The sequence below is a fragment of the Pseudorasbora parva genome, chromosome 20 (genome assembly GCF_024679245.1).
Source record: "Pseudorasbora parva isolate DD20220531a chromosome 20, ASM2467924v1, whole genome shotgun sequence".
Taxonomy (NCBI): domain Eukaryota; kingdom Metazoa; phylum Chordata; class Actinopteri; order Cypriniformes; family Gobionidae; genus Pseudorasbora; species Pseudorasbora parva.
Genome location: NC_090191.1, coordinates 40,195,358 through 40,217,470, shown reverse-complemented (window position 1 = coordinate 40,217,470; position 22,113 = coordinate 40,195,358). Strand labels below are relative to the sequence as shown.

At 38.1% G+C, this 22,113-nt stretch overlaps 1 protein-coding gene across 2 annotated transcripts; it reads left to right on the top strand.

Annotated features, from left to right (window-relative positions):
- The first annotated feature begins 1,927 nt into the window (after positions 1 to 1,927).
- aebp2 (AE binding protein 2) lies at positions 1,928 to 20,749 on the top strand. 2 transcript variants are annotated; one of them, XM_067426917.1, is made up of 8 exons: positions 1,928 to 2,496; positions 10,521 to 10,734; positions 10,851 to 10,958; positions 11,184 to 11,370; positions 11,454 to 11,578; positions 15,441 to 15,508; positions 18,934 to 19,047; positions 19,859 to 20,749. In XM_067426917.1, the coding sequence occupies exons 1-8, from the start codon at positions 2,063 to 2,065 to the stop codon at positions 19,869 to 19,871; spliced, it is 1,263 nt and encodes a 420-aa protein (XP_067283018.1). In that variant the 5' UTR covers positions 1,928 to 2,062; the 3' UTR covers positions 19,872 to 20,749. The 2 variants fall into 2 exon arrangements, with proteins under 2 accessions (XP_067283018.1, XP_067283015.1); XM_067426914.1 differs by having other exon boundaries at positions 10,521 to 10,755.
- The last annotated feature ends 1,364 nt before the right edge of the window (positions 20,750 to 22,113 follow it).

The window sequence follows — 22,113 nt, the reverse complement described above, 5'->3', positions numbered from 1 at the left end:
ATATATATATATATATAATATAAAAATGTGTGTAATTTTTTCATCAAATTATATACATATATAAAATACATAATTTTATGTATTTTTCACAAATGTGGATATATAGCCAGCCTATTTATATATTTAGATTTTTTTTAAGAGATCTATAAAAAATAACACATATTACATATATTTTTGGATTTCTGGGACTTTTTGTCGAGGCAAGGTGGGAGGGAGTCTTTTTAATGTAATAATTAAATTATTTTAACGTATTTCAATAAATAAAAAAAATATTAAAAGGGATTTAAGGAAATAAAAACTGTTACAAAGTACTAGGTCTAAAAGTTGTTAAGTAATCAGTAAAACTATTTGCAAATCGTGTTGTTTTTTTGTTTTGTTTTTAAGTATGCCCACATTCACATATCTAATTAGCATACGCTTTCAACGTTTAAAACAGCGTCGCGTAAATAGTTCGCACCGCTTTATTTGAGTGATTGCAATCTCAATAATTTTAACATCGACGAGCGCTGTCAATCAATCAAGTGTGACCTACTTCCATTTCCATTTATTGGTCCAGAGCAACTTCCATTCACAACGAATGACGAAGTGTAAAATCATCAGTGTTAATTAAACACCTCAGTAATTAAGTATTCTGGCACCATCTGGTGGTTGAATGCGGTACTGCAACACAACTGATGGCGCCATCTGCTGGTCATGGTGTGTAAACAATAGATTATTTCTAATGAACAGGAAGCATATAATCCTGGGTGTTTCATAAATGTGCACCCTTTCAGTAATAATAATATACGTTGTTGGTTTTTTTGGCCTAAAACCACAGGCAATATATGATTTCCTTTCGCGTGTGCAACTGATGAAACGGGTTTTATTCAAGCGTGTATTTTTTTTTTTACAGTCTATGGTAAAATCCAATAAACAGGAAACTGACGCCATCTAGTGGTGCTTTCCGGGAAGGGACGATTTAAAGGGTCATCTGACTCATTATATTTTCCAGTTTTGTTCTAGTTTTGTGTGGTAATGCGGTAAACATGCCACTGATTGTGTATCTGGAAACCCCCACCTGAGAAAAGATGCAGATGAAACGTTTCTAAACGAGCAATAAGACCGGATTCAAAGAAAAACACGCTTTCTTAAAACCACCTGCGCTTCCGCTGCAGTTTCTGCTCCTCACACGGTTTTATTTTATATATTTATTTATTTATTAATTAACTAACACATATACTATACCTCACATATGTTATAGTAAGATATTTATATAATAGTAAATATTTACCGATATACCAATGTTTTAATAAAATGTCATATGGTGTGAAATCGTGAACACTATTTTCAATATTATTTTCACACGTACTCAAGGAAAATATATATTTGTACATGATATGATTAAAATATGATTATGATATGATTAAAAATCTTAATAGTTGATAAGAAAAAACTACCTTGTGTTTTAGGAATTATTATTATTAATAATAATAATAATAATAGTATTACATGCCAACATGTTTTATCAAGATTTTCAGCCCTTTAATTAGATTATTATATAACTTGATACCCATTTATATATTTGAATATATTATAGTTTATATATTTATAAATTAATAAATCCAGATTAATTTTATTTAAATGCTAATGTGTTTATTCAACCATATTTTCGAAGAAACGTTCAAATAACGACGGAATGTTACATTTACATCTGAAAAGTATCTTTATGGTGTTTTATAATGCCACTATTCCCTGTGTACTGTCTAAAAAAAATACAGTAAATTAATATTAAATGAGTTTGAGATTAAGGTCTCGTTTTAAATGAAAATGAGCAATATTACAATGTCAGTGAGGCATTTCTGTTTTATAATTAAAACTTTTTAACTTTATTTTGTATAGTTGGTGTTGCGAGCACGTGGAGGCATTCATAATAAGCGCCGACGTCACGCTTGCTCCTCCCCCCGCGCGTCCCCGATCAACCTCCAGCAGTTCTCCGATCCGTCCGGTTGCTGAAAGTCTCCGCGTTTCATCCGCTTACCGTCGCTTAAACTCGGTCAGACCGCGCATACACGAGCGGAACCCGATGGCTTCGACGACTTTTGACGGTTCCGAGCAAGAGTCGCCGAACCCGAGTGAACAAAACGGCGACGGGAGCGAGTCGGGCCTGCGCGCCGCCGATCCGGAACCGGCCGTTAAGATGGACGGAGCGCAGACGGATGAGAAGCTCAACGGACACGAGTCTACTGAACAAAGCCCGGAGGAAGCCACGCGGGGAGATGGGGGCAACGACGAGGATGGCGAGACGGAAGCGGAGCCGGAGAAAGAGCAGCAGAAGAGCCCCGGTAGTGCGGACGGAACGGCGGAGCCGATAAAAGGAGAACAAAGGGAGGAGGAAAACGCGTCCTCACCGGCGGAGAAAAACGGCAGCGGCGGCGGAATGAAGAGGCGCGCGAGTCTGGAGATGACGAGCTCGTCGTCGGACGGAGAACCGCTCAGCCGCATGGACTCGGAGGACAGGTGTGTAAACCGATATATTCAGTCGTTTAATATCAGTTCTGTTGATAAATGTGACGGTTTCATGGTGAACCTCTCCGTTTTTACTTACGGTAGCTAGCCACATAAATCACGCCTTTGTGTGTTATTTAGATAATTACCCAACTCACCAACGCGAGAAATGTGTAGCTGAACAATTAGACTGGACCATTTATGAACCCAAAACAAGCAGTTGTGCCACAAATAAAAATAGTATGAATAATTAAGCCATATAAAATAGTTTTATGGTCTTTTATGTCTGTGTACTAAAAGCAGAAGATACAACAAATATATCTAATCTTCAAATCAGTTATACAAAGCAATTATGGCACATAACATTATAATAATACATTTTATTTATAAAGCACTTTACATTTTAAAGAAAATCTCAAACTGCTACAAAGAGAGGAACATAAATAAATAAAACAACAATAATTAATTAATTTAAACATTGAAAGACTTATGAATAATTATTGTCCAAATGAAGTTCTTGCCAAGGCATATTGCTACTTTTTATACATTTCTGATATTCTTATGTTAGGAAATTTACTAAATATCTTAGTGGAACATGATTTTTACTTAATATCCTAATGATTTTTGGCATAAAGGAAAAAAATTATAATTTTGACCCATACAATGGTATTGATGCTATTACCACAGATATGCCCTTATGACTGGTTTTGTGGTCCAGGGTCACATATGATGTAACTGAACAGTTAGACTGAGCCAATTTGGCTCCCAAAACAAAAGCAATAATGGCACAAAAATAATATTTTGAATTAATAATATTAGTAAGCCATATAATATAGCTTTACGGTCGTTTATTACTGTGTACTAAACACAGAAATGCAATTCTTCAAATCAATTGTTATACACTTGAAATATTGTCATAAAGCAATGTTCATCGGTAATATTATTGTTATTAATGTGACTATTCATGTCTTATTGTGTCAAAAGTCACAGTTAGTCCTATGGATGAGACGTTAAACCGAGGTCTTGACTCTCTGTGGTCATTAAAAATCCCATGGCACTAACCCCGGTTTCCTGGCCATATTCCCTCCATTAGCCCTTACCAACCATGGCCTCCTAAAAACCCCCACCCACTTTCACCCTCTCCCCTCCACCTATTGCTGGTGTGAGCGCACTGGTGTCGTTGTACTGTGTGTGGCTGAATCATCCAAGTGGAGCTGCACACTGGTGGTGGCTGAGGAGAGACCCCTGACATGAGTTTAAAGGGCTTTGTGTGTATAGTAGTACATATAAATGCCTCATTCATTCAATCAAAACTATAATATCGGTCAATAACCGATATGCTACTAATACGTCCATCCAACATAATTTCATTACTCATAACAGAAAAAAGCAGAACCATTAATTTGTCTGTATCAGTTATTGGACTCTCATAATAGTGTATTGAGCATAACAATCAATATATTATTCTTACTATTATTATTCATACACACAGAGCGGAACTGTGTCAAAATTGTGCCTTTTGGAGTACCACAGCTTGTCACTGCGGCAGTACCCTTATAAGGACATCTTTGTACCTTTTTTTTTACTTCCAAACAGTACATATTAGTACCTTAGAGTACAAATACGCACCGTAAGGTACTATTATTAACCTTTTTGAGGTAAAAAAAAAAGGGTATCCTTTTTAAGGAGACTGCCTGCCGCAGTGACACGCTGTTGTACTCCAAAAGGTACAATTTTGACACTGTTTTGCAATCTAAGTGGTTGCAAATGTATTTATTAAGCTTTGTTTATCTCACAGACAAAGAAGTGTTTATCGCACTTACAACACATTAAGTTACTACACCTGCAAGTACTGCTGTTGGGTGTTTTTCTTTAAAACCCCACAAATTAAAAAAACATAAAAACTACATCAAAAATTCTTGTGCATTTAGACTCTTTTAGACGATTCAAAAAATCGTTCTAAATGTAATAAAAGTCCACACCTTATCTATAATGATACGTTCTTGGTCTAAACAAGCGCTAACTCTGTATTTGCATACTTGGCGATGGAAAAACATCAACTGGTTTTATGAAACGGCGTTTTCATTGAAAGTCCAACAATCCCAGGTGTGTCTGAACCATATTTCTGAGTCCGATGGCACCGCAGTTACTCATTACCCCAGAGTGTGTTTGTTCAGAGCTCCTCAAACTCATTTAACCTTCTTCATGTCATAGCAACACAAGGAGATGTGGACATTCATATTCGTTGTACAGAAGAAAGATCCAAAGAAAGTGAAATGTTTAGCCACTTCTATTAAAGCTTATCAGAATCATTGATTTGCTGCTTTCTTTTTGAAAGCACTTTATACAGCAGTAATTGCTTCAAAGCAGCTTCACCGAAAGAAACAGGAAAGTAACAGGATTAATAATGCAAACTCCATCAAATAATACAATATTACCAGCCGAGTTCATTCTGCATTTCCTCTGTAAATCAGCTGTAGTGTCACTATTCAGCTCAATTCAGTTCAGTAACTGTGTAAAGTTCATCAATTATGAAACCAGTTCAATTTAGACAATAGTGTCGTTGTTACTCAGCTCGAGTCAGTTCAGCGTTTGTTCAGTTCAATAATGGTGTTGATGTTGCAAACTTCATCAGTTCATTCAGTTATAAAGCAGAAGACATGGTGTCATTATTCAGCTCAATTCCGTTCGAGTTTTGTTCTCATATGATGCTATCAGTGTGGTTAAATCCCAAATTTTGCTGGATTTTAAAGGTTTCAGCCAAAAAGGAAAATTATCCCATGATTTACTCACCCTCAAGTCATCCTAGGTGTGTATGACATTCTTCTTTCAGACGAATACAATCAGAGTTATATTAAAGTTCTGGCTAATCCAAGCTTTATAATGGCAGTGAATGGTTGTCTCGTTTATAAAGTGCATCTATCCATCATATAACTGCTCCACATGGCTCCGGGGGGTTAATAAAGGCCTTCTGAAGCGACGCGTTTGTGTAAGAAAAATATCTATATTTAAAACTATAGACTAAAATAACTAATTTGGCTTATGGCAAAAGAGTTACCCCTGACGCGATGAACAGGAGCATCGCAAGCTTTGTCGCCTCTTGTGGATAGAGCTGGGCTTCTGCATTCGTCTATACGCATGCTTCAAGGGTTATTCTTTCGCCATAAATCAATGTGTAAGGCAATCCGACAGAAGTTAATTATTTTGGTCTCTAAAATTTTAAATATGGATATTTTTCTTACGTAAACACGCCACTTCAGAAGGCCTTTATTAACCTCCTGGAGCAGTTATATGATGGATAGATGCACTTTTATAGACTTTTAAATGATTCACTGCCATTTTAAAGCTTGGATTGGCCAGGAATTTTTTTAATATAACTCTGATTTGTTTGAAAGAAGAATGTCATATACACATAGGATGACTTGAGGGTGAGTAAATCATGGGTGAACTAACCCTTTAGGTGGATGGATATTAATCAGGGTTTTCGCAGGTCTTAAGTCTTAATTTGGCCTTCCATAATTGAAGCCCTTAAACTAAAGTCTTTATTTCAATATCATGACATTAAATTAGGGCCCTAAGGTTTCTGTGACGCAGAAAACGTTGATGAAATTGCAGAATCCATTCATAAAAATGGAATTTACTGAATAATGTAAAGTTTGGAATTTGTCAATTTTGGTTGAATAAATGAAAAGTAGGTCAGCACACTTAAAGGGACAGTTCACCTACAATCTAAAATTCTGTTGTCGTTCCAAACCCATAAGATTTTCATTTATCATATAAAGCAACATGTATCTTGAAATAAAACGCTTGATTCGTGTGGATTTTATCTCTTTACGAACGTTTCGAAACCTCAGAGTGGTAGAAGGGGTAGTTGCTTAGACTGTCAATGGAGGGACAGAAATCTTTCCCGTTTCATTAAACATATCTTTGTGTTCTGAAGATGAATGATAATGTAACCATTAAAGCAGAGTCCAGAAAAATTAAAACAGAATAAAGTATTAAACAAACATAAATAAAACCGATTTCATAAGTTGCTAAATTGAATTGCAACATTAAATAGCATGCACTGCAAAAAAAAAAAATCCTTATGATTTTAGTTTTCCAGTTCAAATTCCTAACATCCTTAAAGCTCTACTGTGTAACTTTTTTATTTTATTCTTAGGCAAAAACACTTACTACTTTCAAAAATATGTGCTCATTAATGTATATTTACTTCTTTCAAGTAATAAAGTATTCTCGTAAGTTTATAATATGCCATTGAAAATACATACGGGTGAGGGGTTCGAATGCTGGTCGCCCTGTTGCTCCTCCATCTTGAAAGTACATTAGCCAAAGAGGGACATACCCGTAAATTCAAGCTTCACCTTTCGTGTTTTAACACTCGATGACACCTTGTCGAATGTGAAGAGGGGGATTGCCGTGTTTATCTTGGACTAAATCAGCCACCGTAGGAGTTAAAATGAAATCAGAATTGAGAGGAACAGAAACTATTATTCACTGGATGGTCTTATACCTTTACACCGCTAGATGGGGAAAATATCACACAGTGGAGCTTTAAATCAAGATACATTTACTTAACATGCAAAATTAAGAAATGTCTTGCTTTCTGATAAATGTAACAAAATTGAGTTTATGCTTAACTAGAACAAATATCTATCATTGGATCTGAAAATTGCATAAAGTGGAATTTTGTTCTTGTTTTAATCATAAAATCACTTCCAAGATTTCTTATCTCAAACTTTAAGCTGTTTTGTAAAATTAATAAAAATATGTGTTGTTAATTATATTAATGACACTTCAAAGTTTAAAAATACAACTCATTTTTTGCTTAAACATTTACATTTAGAGAACATATTGACGTGTTCTATGCCCTTCAATTAGTCTTAAAACGCTCTTAAATTTACCTTCATAAAACTTGCTGAAACCCTGTTTATTCATCAGTTTAAAGCACAGACAGCACTGGTTTCTCTGGACATTGACGTCAACCTTGTTTTGTGACCGCCTTCCTTATCAGATCAAATGCTTTGCTGTTATGTCATCCGGTGTGCTCCAACCCATGGGACCGTTTGCCATCTTTCCACATTACCAGGGTGACATGGGTGTGGTCGTGCAATCGTTTTATGGCGCTTTCTGCCTGCCTTCATCATCCCAGAATGGCTCTATTTGCATTACTCTAAAGGCACGAGAAAATGGATTCCTTATCCTCCGTGGGGTTTTGAGTGTGCTGTAGACGGCCTGGCTCATAGAGCATGGGAAATCTCCATAGAGTATCTGCAGGCACGGTGGAACAAATCCACAGTGAACACAATGTATCAGGTCAGCCCAGCGGTGGAGGCAGGAGAAAGGAAGGGAATGTGTGTGCGAATGGGAATCCCTGCTCCATGCCAGACGTGCTGTTTGGTGGGAATAAAGCTCTTAAAATCCGAGTGGAGGCCCTGAGCCCTGCTGTTGGGCCAGCTGGAGGGGTTGAATGTAACTTTTGTTCGGGACATCTGGGAGAGTATGACCCAGAGCACACGACAACTGACAGATAAGAGTATAGTCGTGTCTTTATAGTGTAGCTTTTGGAAAGGTTCATTGCCTTCAGATCCACAAGTATTCCTGGTTAGTCATATTGACAATTGGTTAAATTGTCATATAGCTAATAGTTTTGCCACGCTTTACAATAAGGTTCTATTTATTAACACAGTTAACATTAACTAACAATGGAAAAAAGCATTTATAATCTTACTGCAAGAGGTTCAACCTGGTGCTCAGGTAGAGTTAAATAGTCAAGGAAAATGTAAAATGTACTCTTGGGAAAGGGAAAAGTCCAATGACACAAAAAAGGCAGGTCTAAGGTACTCATTTAGATGTAAATGAAGGATAAGGAAAGAATTACAAAGCCTTTATTAGGTATGGCTTAAGTCATTTTTAAAATGACAAGAGCCAACGGTTTGCTTTGTCCCGATGAAGACCAATGTTCGTCGAAACATTGTAATTTTAACATTAAGCCATACCTAATAAAGGCTTTTTAATTCTTTCCTTATCCTTCGTTTACATCTAACTGAGTGCCTTGGACCTGCCTTTTTTGTGTCATTTATAATCTTAGTTTATGCTCACTTTGCTAATACATTATTAATCAAAAGTTGTGTCTGTTGATTTTATTTATTGGACCTGACCTAACAAGGATTAATTAGCATTAAAGGTACAGATTTTTGGATTAAAATATCCTAAAAACTCTAGAAAAATGTATATATTTTGTTGACTTGTGTACTTGCATTATCCAACATGTTTCCAAGAATGTTTAAATCCAGAGAAATTTGGGTGTCTGTGCGTCACATATCAATGACATCATACTGGCATTACCCTCAAATTACCCTCGATTTTATTAGACAGATGAGCAACTGTTTGAAGACATTCATCGACAGAAAACTAATCATGGTTCTCCGGCTCAACACAGTTAGTCTTATTTTTTAAATCTGGTTTCTTGATTTACCGCGGGTACCATGTTTTACCATGCCTAATGTCGATCTCTCACTGCAGTGTAAACAAGTGTCTTATAGTAGCATTGTAACTTAACTTTGAACACTCAGATGTATCTAATATGATAAAACAGTGCTACTGAAGCAACCCCACATGCACAAAAGAAGTGGAAACGTCATCAAGGCACGTCTATGTTTTGAATAAGCGGCGAAAAATTACATACTGTGGTTTTAACAAACATTAATAAATACTGTGAAAAAAGTATTGCTCATTGTTAATAGATTAAGTAATGAGACTTTATTGTAAAGTTTTACAGATAGTTTTGCCTAAAAGTGGCATTTATCATGCTGTTAAAAAGATGTTAGGTGAATTGAATTGGACTGGGTAAAAAATATTCCAGCATGTGCACTGTATTCCTAGTCATATGATAAGCTTCATATGAGGAAACAGATCGAAACTTGTGTTATGCTCTAGAAATCTTCAAGGTTTTAATGTCAGTGATGCCAAACACCAGATCAATATGTGCCAGTTTGAATATGTGAAAGTGTGTTTTGAGAGATGTGTTGGAGGGGAACTCCACTGGATGTGACATTTGAGTAAAAGCAGGTGTTAACTGTTTTGGCACAGATTGCTGAATTAGTTTCTCAGTGTACATTGATCAGCCAGCTGGACCAAGCGGCCCACGCGTCTGGAGGTTTTAAACGCGTTTGCAGTCTGTCACATGAGTCAGCCACTGCTTCCAGAAGAAAAAGCTGGTGCTAATGTATTTCATATGCCATATTTAGTAAGCCAGTTTATGCATGTAAGTTTCATATCAATGCATTTCATTGATGTACCTGTGGGTTTTGCTGCTGTAAACACTTTATCACTTCATCGGTAGTCAGACTGGCAGTTGGAGTTTGTCTTTGTGATTACCCAGCATCCTGTTCTCTGGCCATCCTGGGATTTAGCGTCAGTTGTGGGCAATGAAGTCTGAAAGGAACCAACAGATGGAAGTGAGCCCCTCCTCCCCCTCAGGAGTCTTTGTCACAATCTCTGGAGTTCATGGGGCTTTACTGCGGTAGTTTACCGCTGTCCTCTCCCACACTGCGCAGCTGCACACTCACTGTTACAGCGTGTGTGCCACGGTTAGGTGCTCGGCCCACTGCACTGGCCTCATTTACTGTTCACATAGACTCATGGTTGATAACGTGGGTGCTGCATTGCAGATATGACCACAACAATTGAGATAAAGTTTCTGTATTAGACATGCTACTCAATGAAACATTCCCCTTTTTTGTGTTGTACTGCTTATAGATGCCACAACCCATCACTTTTAACCTCATTATGTCCATTTTAGGGCCAGTTTTGTGTGCACAGATTAACTAAAAAATATATTTTCATGCATAATCATCACAGAAAACATAATGAAAAGGGTATTATTTAGCACCAAGGTGTATGTATGTGTATATATGTATATATAAATATAAAATATTATACACTCATGCATACACACGTGTGTTTGTATGTTGAAGAACATTGGATTTTTTGGGATGTAATGGGTTCAAAATAATCATATTTATGTGTTTCAGTATCAGCAGTACTCTCATGGATATGGAGAGCATCGCATCCAGCGGCCGTTCTACGCCAGCTATGATGAACGGGCACGGTGGGGTGTCTTCCTCCTCCTCCACTAAGGGCCCATCGTACCCCTGCTGCTGGGATCAGTGCCACATGCTGTTCAACACAAGCCCAGACCTGGCCGAACACATCCGCGGAGTGCATGTAGACGGACAGCGCGGCGGGGTCAGTGTGTGTGTAAAACATGTATCAAAAACATATTTTCTCAGATTAATTTATACTTTTGATGTATAGAGTGAAATTCTTACATTGCTCACTGTTTGCACACCTGTTGCCCGCAGGTTTTCGTGTGTCTTTGGAAAGGCTGTAAGGTGTATAACACACCATCCACCAGTCAAAGCTGGCTCCAGAGACACATGCTGTCACACAGCGGAGACAAACCATTCAAGGTCGGCCTCTTATTTGCATACAGACACATGCAAATATATATTAATATTTTTTTCACCTTACATGTTCATACTAGAGTTGCCTTTTTACATACTGCTGTATTTTTATTTGGCTAGACGATACAAATTCTGTCCAGAAGGCTCATCCTGTAATTATAACCCAGTATTGCTAGGAGTTTTGTTTTATGTTCACTATAATTACTCTGACCGTTGTCTGTCTCTGTGAAGTGTGTGGTGGGCGGTTGCAATGCCACCTTCGCCTCCCAGGGGGGGCTAGCACGCCACGTGCCAACCCACTTCAGCTCCCAGAATTCCTCCAAACTCTCTAGCCAAACCAAGGTGAAGGAAGAGTCGCCTTCCAAAGCAGGCATCAACAAACGGAGGAAACTCAAGTACAAGCGGCGCCGGTCGTTGCGTAAGTGTCGGTGTAACTTTGATCCATGTTCAGCTCTCATTTTAACTCCTTTTCTCTAACTCTAGTCTGTTTCCTCCCACCAGCCCGACCTCATGACTTTTTTGACGCTCAGACCATGGATGCGATCCGTCATCGTGCCATCTGCCTCAATCTGGCAACCCACATTGAGAGCCAGGGCAAGGGCCACAGTGTCGTCTTTCACAGTACGGTGGGTACCCACACTTCACAGCCCTCCCTCCCTTCCTTAAGCAAGCTGGATCAGTAGCGTTCTACTCACGCTATTTCTGCCCTATATAGTATGTACACATTGTACACTGCACAGTGTGCTCTTTTTTGTTTTTGTTTCTTTGTAGGGCTGGGCGATCTGGCCAAAAATCTTTGTATTTTTTAGTTGAATGGCGATACACGGTATAAATCCCGGTATTTTCTATTTATTTGAATTTTAAAAAATCAGTATTTATTTGAATAATAATTTTATTTCACATCCTGCCCAGTGATGTCCTAAAAACCATGTTGATATATGAAAGGGTATAAACAAATACAGTGAACGTAATGTAGGCTATGCAATATGTTATGTGCAAAAAGGGTGTTTTCAATCTAAAAACTAAATTAATAATTTTGTTTTAAATTCACTAAGCTGAAAATGTAAATTTAAAACTAAAGCATATTAGCTTATATTTGATTATCCCATTATAATGTTCACTTTTGTAAAAAATATACTTACATGTAGGTTTAAAATTCCACACATGGCACATTTATTGGCCAACAACAAATATTTTAGAAATATGTATACTTAAGTCAGAATTATTACGTTCCTATTCTATTGCGCTCCGTCTGTTTGGTGCGAATGCATGTGGTGGCGCTCATTCACAGAAGCCTGAATTTTAGAGGAGATTCACTTGCAGAAAGCCTGTCGTCATCTGATGAAAAAAATTGACAAATTTGCATGACTTTCGAACATTTACAGAAGGAGAATAGACCTGTGAAAGTTATGCAATGAGGAAAACGCCACATTTCAAACCCATTAAACACTGCAAGTATTTATCCGACTGTCAGCACAAATCTATCTCTCAGAGCATCTGACAGGGCAAGCTGCTTTAACCCCTTAAGCCTGAATTGTACAGCAGACTCTCACGATTAAAAAGCGACAAAGGACACCATAATCCATCACTCAGATTGTAAATTATTCCCACATAGATTTAGAACGCATTATAAACTTGCTGGAAGCACAGAAGCTAAATAAACTATTGGAGCGCTAAAGTGACATTTAAGCTTGTAACTTCATGAAACCTGCTCCGATCTTTGAAATGTGCGCATCCCTCTTTACAATAGACTCTCACGATTAAAAAGACCAAAATCAACATAATCCGTTTTACGAATCGAAAGTTATTGCTCATTGAATTATACCACATCATAACCTCACTGGAGCACATAAGCTAAATAAATACTGCTCTAAAGTTGTGTTTAGGCTTGTAAATTAATGAAACATTCTCCGATCTTTAAAAAGTGCACATCAGTACTTACAGTTGATGCTCCCAATTGAAATGAGTCCAAAATCAACATAATCCATTGAGTAGCTCTCCAAAAATTCCTCGCTGATGTTGCGTTGATCAGTGCAGTTTTGAATAACATGGCCATTAATTAGTATAGCAGCCAGGGGGCTCCTGCGGGCAGTACACTCCGGTTTAGATGAATAACTCCGCGCTCGTTACGAGTTGATCACAATGGATATATGCATTGGAAAGCTGGAATTCTAAGCTTTAAAATTATACATATTTTGTGTTGTTAATCTATCTATCTCTACAGATAGATAGATAATATTTTATAATACACATAATATTGTAATAATATAATGTCTTTTATCAGCATTTGATCCAGATGCAGGACACACGGGAACATCACCAAAAAATAATTATGATACCATCCTGAGTAATTGCATGTCAAATAAGAAATATTTATACATTTATAAAAAAAATATATATATATTTTTCTTTTATCAGCAGTTTCTCAGCATTAGATTGTCCAAATGTAATCATTTATATTTTCTAAAAACAACTAACAAATTGTGCCTACCGTTTGACTCTCCTTGCTGTAGTTTTGGATTTATGAGTCTTTAAATTTGTGAATGTCACTAAGAAAACAGTTTTATAAATCTCAAGGATTGAACCAAAATGCTACCTTTGCTCTAAATGCTGTAACTTTTGATTACTTTATGCTGTCAACACAAAATTTGATCTAGATTCAGAAAACATATGGGGGAACATAACCAAAAAAAGAATTAGTCTTGAGCCATATTTTTGAGCCAGTTATTGCATGTCAAATAAAAAATATTTGTAAAATAAAAAATATATATAACAAATGATCTGCCATTTGACTCTCCTTGCTATAGTTTTGGAGTTATGAGTCTTTAAAGTTGTGTATGTCATTCAGACAAAAAAAACTCAAATACCCTCAGGGCTTAAGGGGTTAAACTATAGCCTTCATGTTAACTATATCTTATCAGTTATTTTGAAGCCCTAAAATAAAGCATGTCATGTTTAGGACAAATTGGATCATGCACTTTCCCTGCATCAGCTCATTCTGCGTACGCTGCTATTTTTCAGATGCGTTCATATTACTACTGTATATCTATATCAACGGTATTGCCTCATTCTATATCGTTTCTAAAAAATATATTGTTATATTGTACAAACTCGATATACTGCCCAGCCCTATTTCTTTGTATATTGAATACTACTTCTCATGTCATTTAAGAAAAAAAACAGGCCTTTTCAGTAAAAATATAAAAATGTTTCCCACACTTTGTCCTTGTTTTTTTTAAAGATTTGTGGGCACAATGTAGTATAATATGAAGAGTTAATTTGCAAAAACAGATAACTCAGTTTTTCTTAAGTTTTTATATATTTTTTATTATTATTGTGCATTCAAAGTAATATCAATCAAACTGCAGTTGTTGTTTTGATTAAGTATTAATAACAAACAAAACAATACAGCAACTTAAATGTAAGTTAATTGAAAGTGTTTTTAATTTTTTTTAGCAAAAGCAGATAATGCCACATTTCATGTTCAACAAAACCAAGTAATTGCTTTGTAATTTTGTGCACACACACCCGCATAGTAACAGATGGGCACACACATACACAGGCGCAAGCACGCTCACACACACGCACAAACCCAACTCATAAGGACAACCAAATGGTCAGCATGGAAGACGTGTGGATGGTGTACAATGAGTTGCAGGAGTTAAAAAATTATAAATCTTTAACCACTTTTAGTCAGCTTGGACAGCTCCCCTCAGCTAGCGCGTCTTTTCTAAGTGACTAGAGCCTTGTCACCTGACCTGAATACTGTGCGCTGATTTGCTAAAACTGACTTATCGGCTTGTGTTCACCAACAGCAAGGGTGCTTGTCGGTTTCTTTTGTAAAATGTGAACTCTCTATGCTTTGACAGTGGACAATACTGGCTTTTGTGACGATGTGTTTAGGAGAATAACGCACTGCAGTCAGTTCCTTATTTTTATTTTTACGTGGTGGTTATTTTTGAAAATTAACTCCTCATATACTGCTCTGTATGTTTGCAGCTAGCCTAGTGTTCTGATATAATTGGCATAATAGGATGAACAAAATAACAATTATTTTAAATACATTTTCTGAGGTGCGAAAATATTCATCTACCCTTGTAAATTCAGACATGATCAAGTTGTGTATACAAGGTGTTGTGTAGGCCATCTTAGACTGACTCATGGACATTTTTTTTCTTATGTTGATCAGCAGCATGACTGCTTTCCATAGTCCTCAAACTCAAGTCAGTCTTGCTTTGGCTCTCACGGTCCAGTAGTGTCAGTCTGTGCCGTTGCTCCGCTGTGTCTTTAATTAAACTGTTAATGAGCTGCACAGACCCTCCTCTTCACGGCCACAGTCACCGCCTCGCCTGCTGCTCTAAAACCCCATGAAAACTGTCCCATTTAACCAGCATGCATCAGTTTATTTTACAAGCACATAGCCAGTAGATGAAGCATGGATTTAACTCACAAGTTCTTATACACTTCTCATTGTGTGCAATTGAGCAGGTGATTGCCAGGCGGAAGGAGGATTCTGGGAAGGTGAAGGTGCTGCTTCATTGGACGCCAGAGGACATGTGAGTATATGAAAGCGCACCTCTCACCTCAGGGCTCTGCACTAAATGTCAGCTGTTTATATGAGTCAGGAGCCACCTGAGGGGGGCAGCCTTATGCACTGATGCTTCAAAACACACACACACACACACACACACACACACACACACACGCACGCGTAAATCCTAATATACGTCACAGACTGATGGTTCTGAGGCTCCTTAAGTCACATTATCTGCCTTAAAAACACACAGACTGATCTACAGCCGACTGTGTAGATTTTATTAATCCCAAAGGAGAAGTTTAGCATTCCTCCCTCCAGCGTGTCTGTCTGCTAGTGTGCAGAGAGATACAGATGAACTCTGACTGTGTGCAGAATTAACTAGCATTACATAGTGTATGTAGGTGTGTCCTACCATTTTATTGTTTTAAATGAGTTTTATTTTTATGTAATTATTTTATAGTTGAATGAGTTAAATTCAGTTTAAACCGTATGCAATACAATGGCTCTTGTACTTCTTTTAAATAAGTACTTAATCCATAACCATTAAAAAAAAAGTATGTTCCATGTAGTATGAATGTAATTCGGACGTACTACATCCATCATGTTTTTACTGTAATGTGACCCAACAGCGTCAGTTGTGCCGCTTCACTGCTAATTCTCTCCTGTGGCCTCATGGGATAGTAAAGTGTAATTTAGATAAAGTTACACTTCAGAATCTCGCTGGAAACAGAAGGCAAAAAGTACCCAGATGACCTACTGTTTTATGAATTCAGACACACTCTTTCACATACTGTTTTTCGTCTACTATATAGTAGTAAAGTACACACATTTGGAGGCTGCCAGTGTGTTTCAGACAATAGCCTTGCTTCTAAAGACCTCGCGTCTTAAAATGGTGTCCAGTTCTCATCCTGTTATTAACAACTGATTTGTTAAAAGTTTTGTACAAAAACTTTGTTCTGATCAAATAATGAGCCACAAAGGGAATTGTGGTTGATGCTGCTTCCATTGCATTCGTCACACTAGAATGACAGAAGGTCAATTTTAGCACGTTGTATACAGTATCTGACCCAATGTGCTCTTTATAGGAGACATTTTGGCAAGCCAAGTGTTGGTCATTGGGGAATTTTGTGCTTACAGAAAGTTCTTCATCTCTCAAACCCTTTCTCCTCCATTCTCATATTTTCACATGCTTTTGACTCAGTTTTTCATAACTCGCCTGTTTGTACTTAATAAACCAATAAAAACATTTGGCGCGAGGTCACAGCGTTTGGGTTTGCGCGCTCACAAGGTTTGCAAAAAGTAAACAGGCTAAAACACTCGAGGTTCGAGCCAGGGCAGACGACAGGATGAAGCATCATTCCGCATAAGATGGGCTTACATTTGGAAATATATTGCATCTACATTTCAGTGATAACACATAAGGTGTTGATCGTCTTTCTTTATTATTGTTAGCACTACCTCGAACTAAAGCGGCATCTCTTCGGCGCTGTCAATGTTTCAAATGAGCTTCTAACGCTAAACAAATGCCTTTATTTTCAACGCGTTTACCTTGTACCCAAACCATTTAGAAACTAAGGAGCCATTTGTCCTCCGATTACAAACAAGCTCCTCGGCGCCGCGTTTGCGGGACTCATATTTCACGCTGTAGGGGATTAAAAAAAAGTGACGTGAGTGGAAGGGAGGCGCCGCAGGGACTGTGTGTGAGTGTGAGCGGGTGGCAGAGAGATCATAGAGAGATGCGACAGAGTTGCGAAATTGCATGCGCGGCTCGTGGCTGTTAATATAGCGCAACATATTTCGAACTAATCGGTTAACCGGTTTCAACCGGCTAATGAGGCTCGGTGGTCGGTCAAGAAAATGTTTCGTTTTCGCCATCCCTAGTCCACATTAATGCCAAGTCCAATGGTTTAAAGAGCGCTGGCCTGTGTCACTCGCCACCCACCTGGAATTAAACTGTCTTTTTGAAGTTTTTCCAACCCAAATACTTTTTAAAGGGTATCTTCTTGCTCTTTACAATATCCATGGCCTTGCCTTTGAACATGTTACCTGTAACCATTCTCAGATTCCCCCTGTAATTTCACAAGTTTTGCTGTAAATGCAGCTCATTCTGAGCTGCTACCTTGGATTTCATATTAAACTGGTGTTATCCAAAAATGACATCTATGGTAAATGAGCCTTTTTGCTAATTGCACCTCGGTGTTACTTCCAGCCAGCTAAAATGGTCCATGTTGTGATAATTGGTACACTTACATACCTTTACATTCATGCAAACCTCCTCACGGGACTATGTGCGTATGCACGCTGCTATTCTGAGTCGGACATCAATCTGAGCTGGGGGAATGTTTGTCAGCTCAGCGATAACATCGAAGACGATGTTGTCTCGGGAGACGCTTGAAATGGATTTCTGGGTCACCACAACAAGCCGGAGCCAAACAAGGAGAAAAGAAACAGCTTTTCAACACACAAAAAAAGCATTTTTAATAACCTCATTGTGGAATGCGTGTTGGAGAAGATGGTGGAATGAAGGGCTGTGTCTGTGTGTTATCTGGCTAATGCTAATATTTAGATGTAAGCTCTGATTGGAAATAAATACTAGCATACTGCTTATATACTTTATGCACACTAGTATTATTTTTTGCTAGGGTCCAGTGTACATGACTGAACCCTATACTGCATACTATTCATGTTTTGTGAAGCTATTGTTACATATTACTGTTGTGATGTATATCATTTAATTGCATTTTAGTCTTATTTTAATATAAACGGCCCTTGACCAAATAAGCTAAGATAATATTAATCATGATTTTTAAAGATCACATTGGAGATTATGAATATGGACATCCTATACAATCTGGACACATTGCACATTTTGACAGGATGTTGAGTGCATTGTATTATACTGATGGAAATAGTATCCTATGCAGTATGCTCTGGTTGTGTAGAATACTAAATCCCACAATGCAATGTGTTTAGCACACTATCTAGCACGCATATGTTTCGTATTGCACATTATAAGTTAACCTCTATAGATTGTTTAGTGCATTGCATTTAAACTATGGGATATATTATACTATGCTTGGTTTTGTAGAATACTATATCCCACAATGCAATGTGTTCAGTGCATTATATCTTGTTTACCGTGTTGCATATTGCACATTTTGACATCTATAGCATGTTGAGTGCATTGTATTAAACTATGGAATATATTATACTATTCATTATGCTCTGGTTTTGTAGAATACTATTTCCCACAATGCAATGTGCTCAACATGCTGCAAAATGTATATTTTGTTGCATAATGCACAATTTGACATTAAGCAAGTCAACCCATGCAGAACATTTGCATACTATGCACACTGCATGCCACTTTATTTTAAAAGTTCTTTGCAGTATGGACAGTGTCAAGAAGTGACCCATATTTCTCTGTCTTTCTGATGTGCACAGACTTCCAGACGCTTGGGTCAGCGAGACTGACCGCCCCCAGCTGAAGACCAAAGTGGTCCACCTCTCCCAGCTTCCTCAGGACACAGCGGTGCTGCTGGACCCCAACATCTACAGGTGATGCTCAGACCCACATTAGCAACTCACTCAAACTTAATCTGTTACGTTAAGAGCGAAGGAGCCGTCGACTTCTTCTGCATTTGAGCTTGCCGTGGGCCACGCGTTTTAAAGAGCTAAACAGGAGTGACAGCTTTCCTGCTGAAGACTCGATATGAATTTCTCCAGCAGATGGCGCCGGTGTCTCTGCAATGAGAAATGGCCTTTCCAAACCTAAACATGCAACACATCAGCTTTGAGATCTCAGGGGGGGTGTGGGTGGGAGATCAATAAATAACCTTCGATCCAAGAGCAGATGTTAATTAATCAAAGTTGACGATATTATCCGCCTGGGTCACAGATACTCTAAACTCACCTCTGACCTCCTCCCACAGATGTAAACCATGATTCCAGGATTGTTAGAGCCACTATTAATCGACCGTAATACATCATTTCTTTGTTTATTAGACTCTAGTAGGAGTTTGTTTACTCAGACTCTTCCATTGGCGTGGAATGTGATGCATTCTGAGCATGTGGTCAAGATGAACGCTTTGTGGGCAGAAGCGCATGTATTCATGCATGTTAATGACAGTATGGAAGTCTTCAGTTCCCCATGCAGCCTATGGTGTGCCTCGGTAAATAACAGGAGTGCGGACAGATGCCCGTCATCTTCAGGGGTCTAGCGTGCTCTGAAGAGCATCTTTATGCATCGTTATGCTGTTTGTGGTACAGAAATTCAATTGGAAATGACGTGTTTTCTGGAGTTGTTCGTTCTTGTACGTTTGTGTGTGTGTGTGTGTGTCGTACTAAAGCAGGTTCTGCTTGTTTTCAGGATGTTTTTCTAGAAGACTGGGTGGGGAGGGCGGCTTCTGTCAGCGCCTGCTGACGTACCCAAACTGAAGTGGACGTGCGGATCTTTTGTGACAGGACTTTGCTTCCCCCACTTTCTCCCTTTTTTTCTTTTTAATGCTCAGAGTCTGCCAAAGCATGCAGTGAATTTTTAATGTGTGTTTTTATCCCTTGAAGAGGAAAAAAGGCACAATATTGTGAACTCTTGTTGGTGCTGGACTTTTATCTGGGAGGATGGCTTGTGTACCGCGGTTGGAGTTTTAATTTTCTTTCCTTGCGTCCTCCACTCTGCTGACAAGCTCTTACAAGTCCTGATTACCTTTTTTTTTCTTTCGTTTTTGTCAAGAAAGTGCCCATGTAAATATTCCAGGAGATTTGTAATATATTTTTGTACTGCGGAAATTTTACTGTACTGTAGATAGATGTAATAAGCCACAAGCTTGACAGAAAACATAATTGTACAGAATGTGATAGCTAAATAGTTTTGGATGATGTGAATGCTTCCATAGACGTACTTGCGTGTTTTTCTTCCCATTTTTTTATTATTATATGAGAATCAAAGGAGTGATTTATTTTCCTTTCCAAAACACGTGCACAGACTCTTGTAACTGCTGCTCCACCTACTGATGATGATGATGGGATGTTTGTCCTTCCGTGTGCGCTGTGTGTTTATAGACATCTCAATGTAATGGTGCTAAAGCTAACACTAGCGTTTAGGCTAATGCACATAGGAAAAATATAGGATCAATAATGATGGTGCTTCTTAGATCATGTAATAATCCCCTGTTCCCCATACTTAGAGATCATACTTCTGTCTTTGTAGTAAAGCTGAAAAGTCCATTAAAAAAATGCAGTTTTTTTTTTGTTTGTTTGTTTGCTTGAATCATCAGGTTTGCAGCTAACGCTGGTTCCAGCCCATATATAAACCTTGTGTTTCTCACACAGGACTGTTGTTTATGAGTGGTGAGGAGGCCAGGGGCATCTGGGAGTCGTTTTATTGGGGCAGATTTGCAAGCGTTGTCGTGTAGGCCTTCTGCCAGGATCTTAAGCTCAGCGTCAGACGCGCACATGCCCTGTGAATATGCCTGCTGGTTTAGACAAGGACTGCCATGGACACCTGACTGTCTGCTTTTGAGTTTACATAAAATTAGGCTCACGTGTGCCTATTGTCACACTCGGTTTGAGTTTTCCATCATGCTTAATGAACGTGCGTCTTCGTTTAGTGTCGAGTATATGTTCTGTTTTGTTTTGTTAGACTCATGCTGCATTTTTTTGGTGTTCATGTAACGGTGTAGTTGTAGTCAGCATTTTGCGTTGAATATAATCACAGTGTAGTTTGTGTTTGGTTCTGTGTTTGACTTTCCAAATGAGTTTTTATAGTCTAAGGTACCACTGAGTAACAAGCGAGTCTTAATTGCGAGTAATACACAACAGCTGCGGTCTGTCAGAGCATACAATGGGACTGTTTGTCCTAAAGAAACTATATAAGCAGAGCTGTACATGACTGGTTTATTTTTTGAGAAACTACTGAAAATACACCTTTCCTAAATGTGCTAAACCTTCAGATTAAAGGTGAATAGCTACATTTTCTGTCAACGATTTATACATTTTTATCAAAGGTTTCATTCTCCTAGGCATATTTATTAAAAATTGTCTCTAAAAGAAGTAACTAAAAATTAATGAAGTGAAGTTGCTTCATGCCAAAATTAATTGAATGGGTTGGCCATCTTGCAGAACGCTTATTATAAATACATTTTAAAATTGTTTTTTGAATATTACCTTTCATAGCTATTTGTGAATGTCAAAGGTCTGCAAAGTTTTAAAAATCAAAGTTCACAGTAAATAAAGTTGCCTCCTAAAATAAAAAAATATAATATATTCTGAGCAGCTCATACAAGGTGTTGGTGATTCCAGTCCAATCACAATAGACTGGGCCATCTGACCAATCCGAGCAGAGTAGACCAATCACAATAGACTGGGCCATCTGACCAATCCGAGCAGAGTAGACCAATCACAATAGACTGGGCCATCTGACCAATCCGAGCAGAGTAGACCAATCACAATAGACTGGGCCATCTGACCAATCCGAGCAGAGTAGACCAATCACAATAGACTGGGCCATCTGACCAATCCGAGCAGAGTAGACCAATCACAATAGACTGGGCCATCTGACCAATCCGAGCAGAGTAGACCAATCACAATAGACTGGGCCATCTGACCAATCCGAGCAGAGTAGAC

What these genes read in the sequence shown, in the direction of transcription:
- aebp2 (XM_067426914.1), top strand. Translation starts at nt 2,063, where the DNA reads ATGGCTTCGACGACTTTTGACGGTTCCGAGCAAGAGTCGCCGAACCCG. An exon ending in TCAGTGTGTGTGTAAAACAT is followed by an intron (nt 10,756 to 10,850) that starts GTATCAAAAACA and finishes TGTTGCCCGCAG; the next exon opens with GTTTTCGTGTGTCTTTGGAA. An exon ending in CATTGGACGCCAGAGGACAT is followed by an intron (nt 15,509 to 18,933) that starts GTGAGTATATGA and finishes TGATGTGCACAG; the next exon opens with ACTTCCAGACGCTTGGGTCA.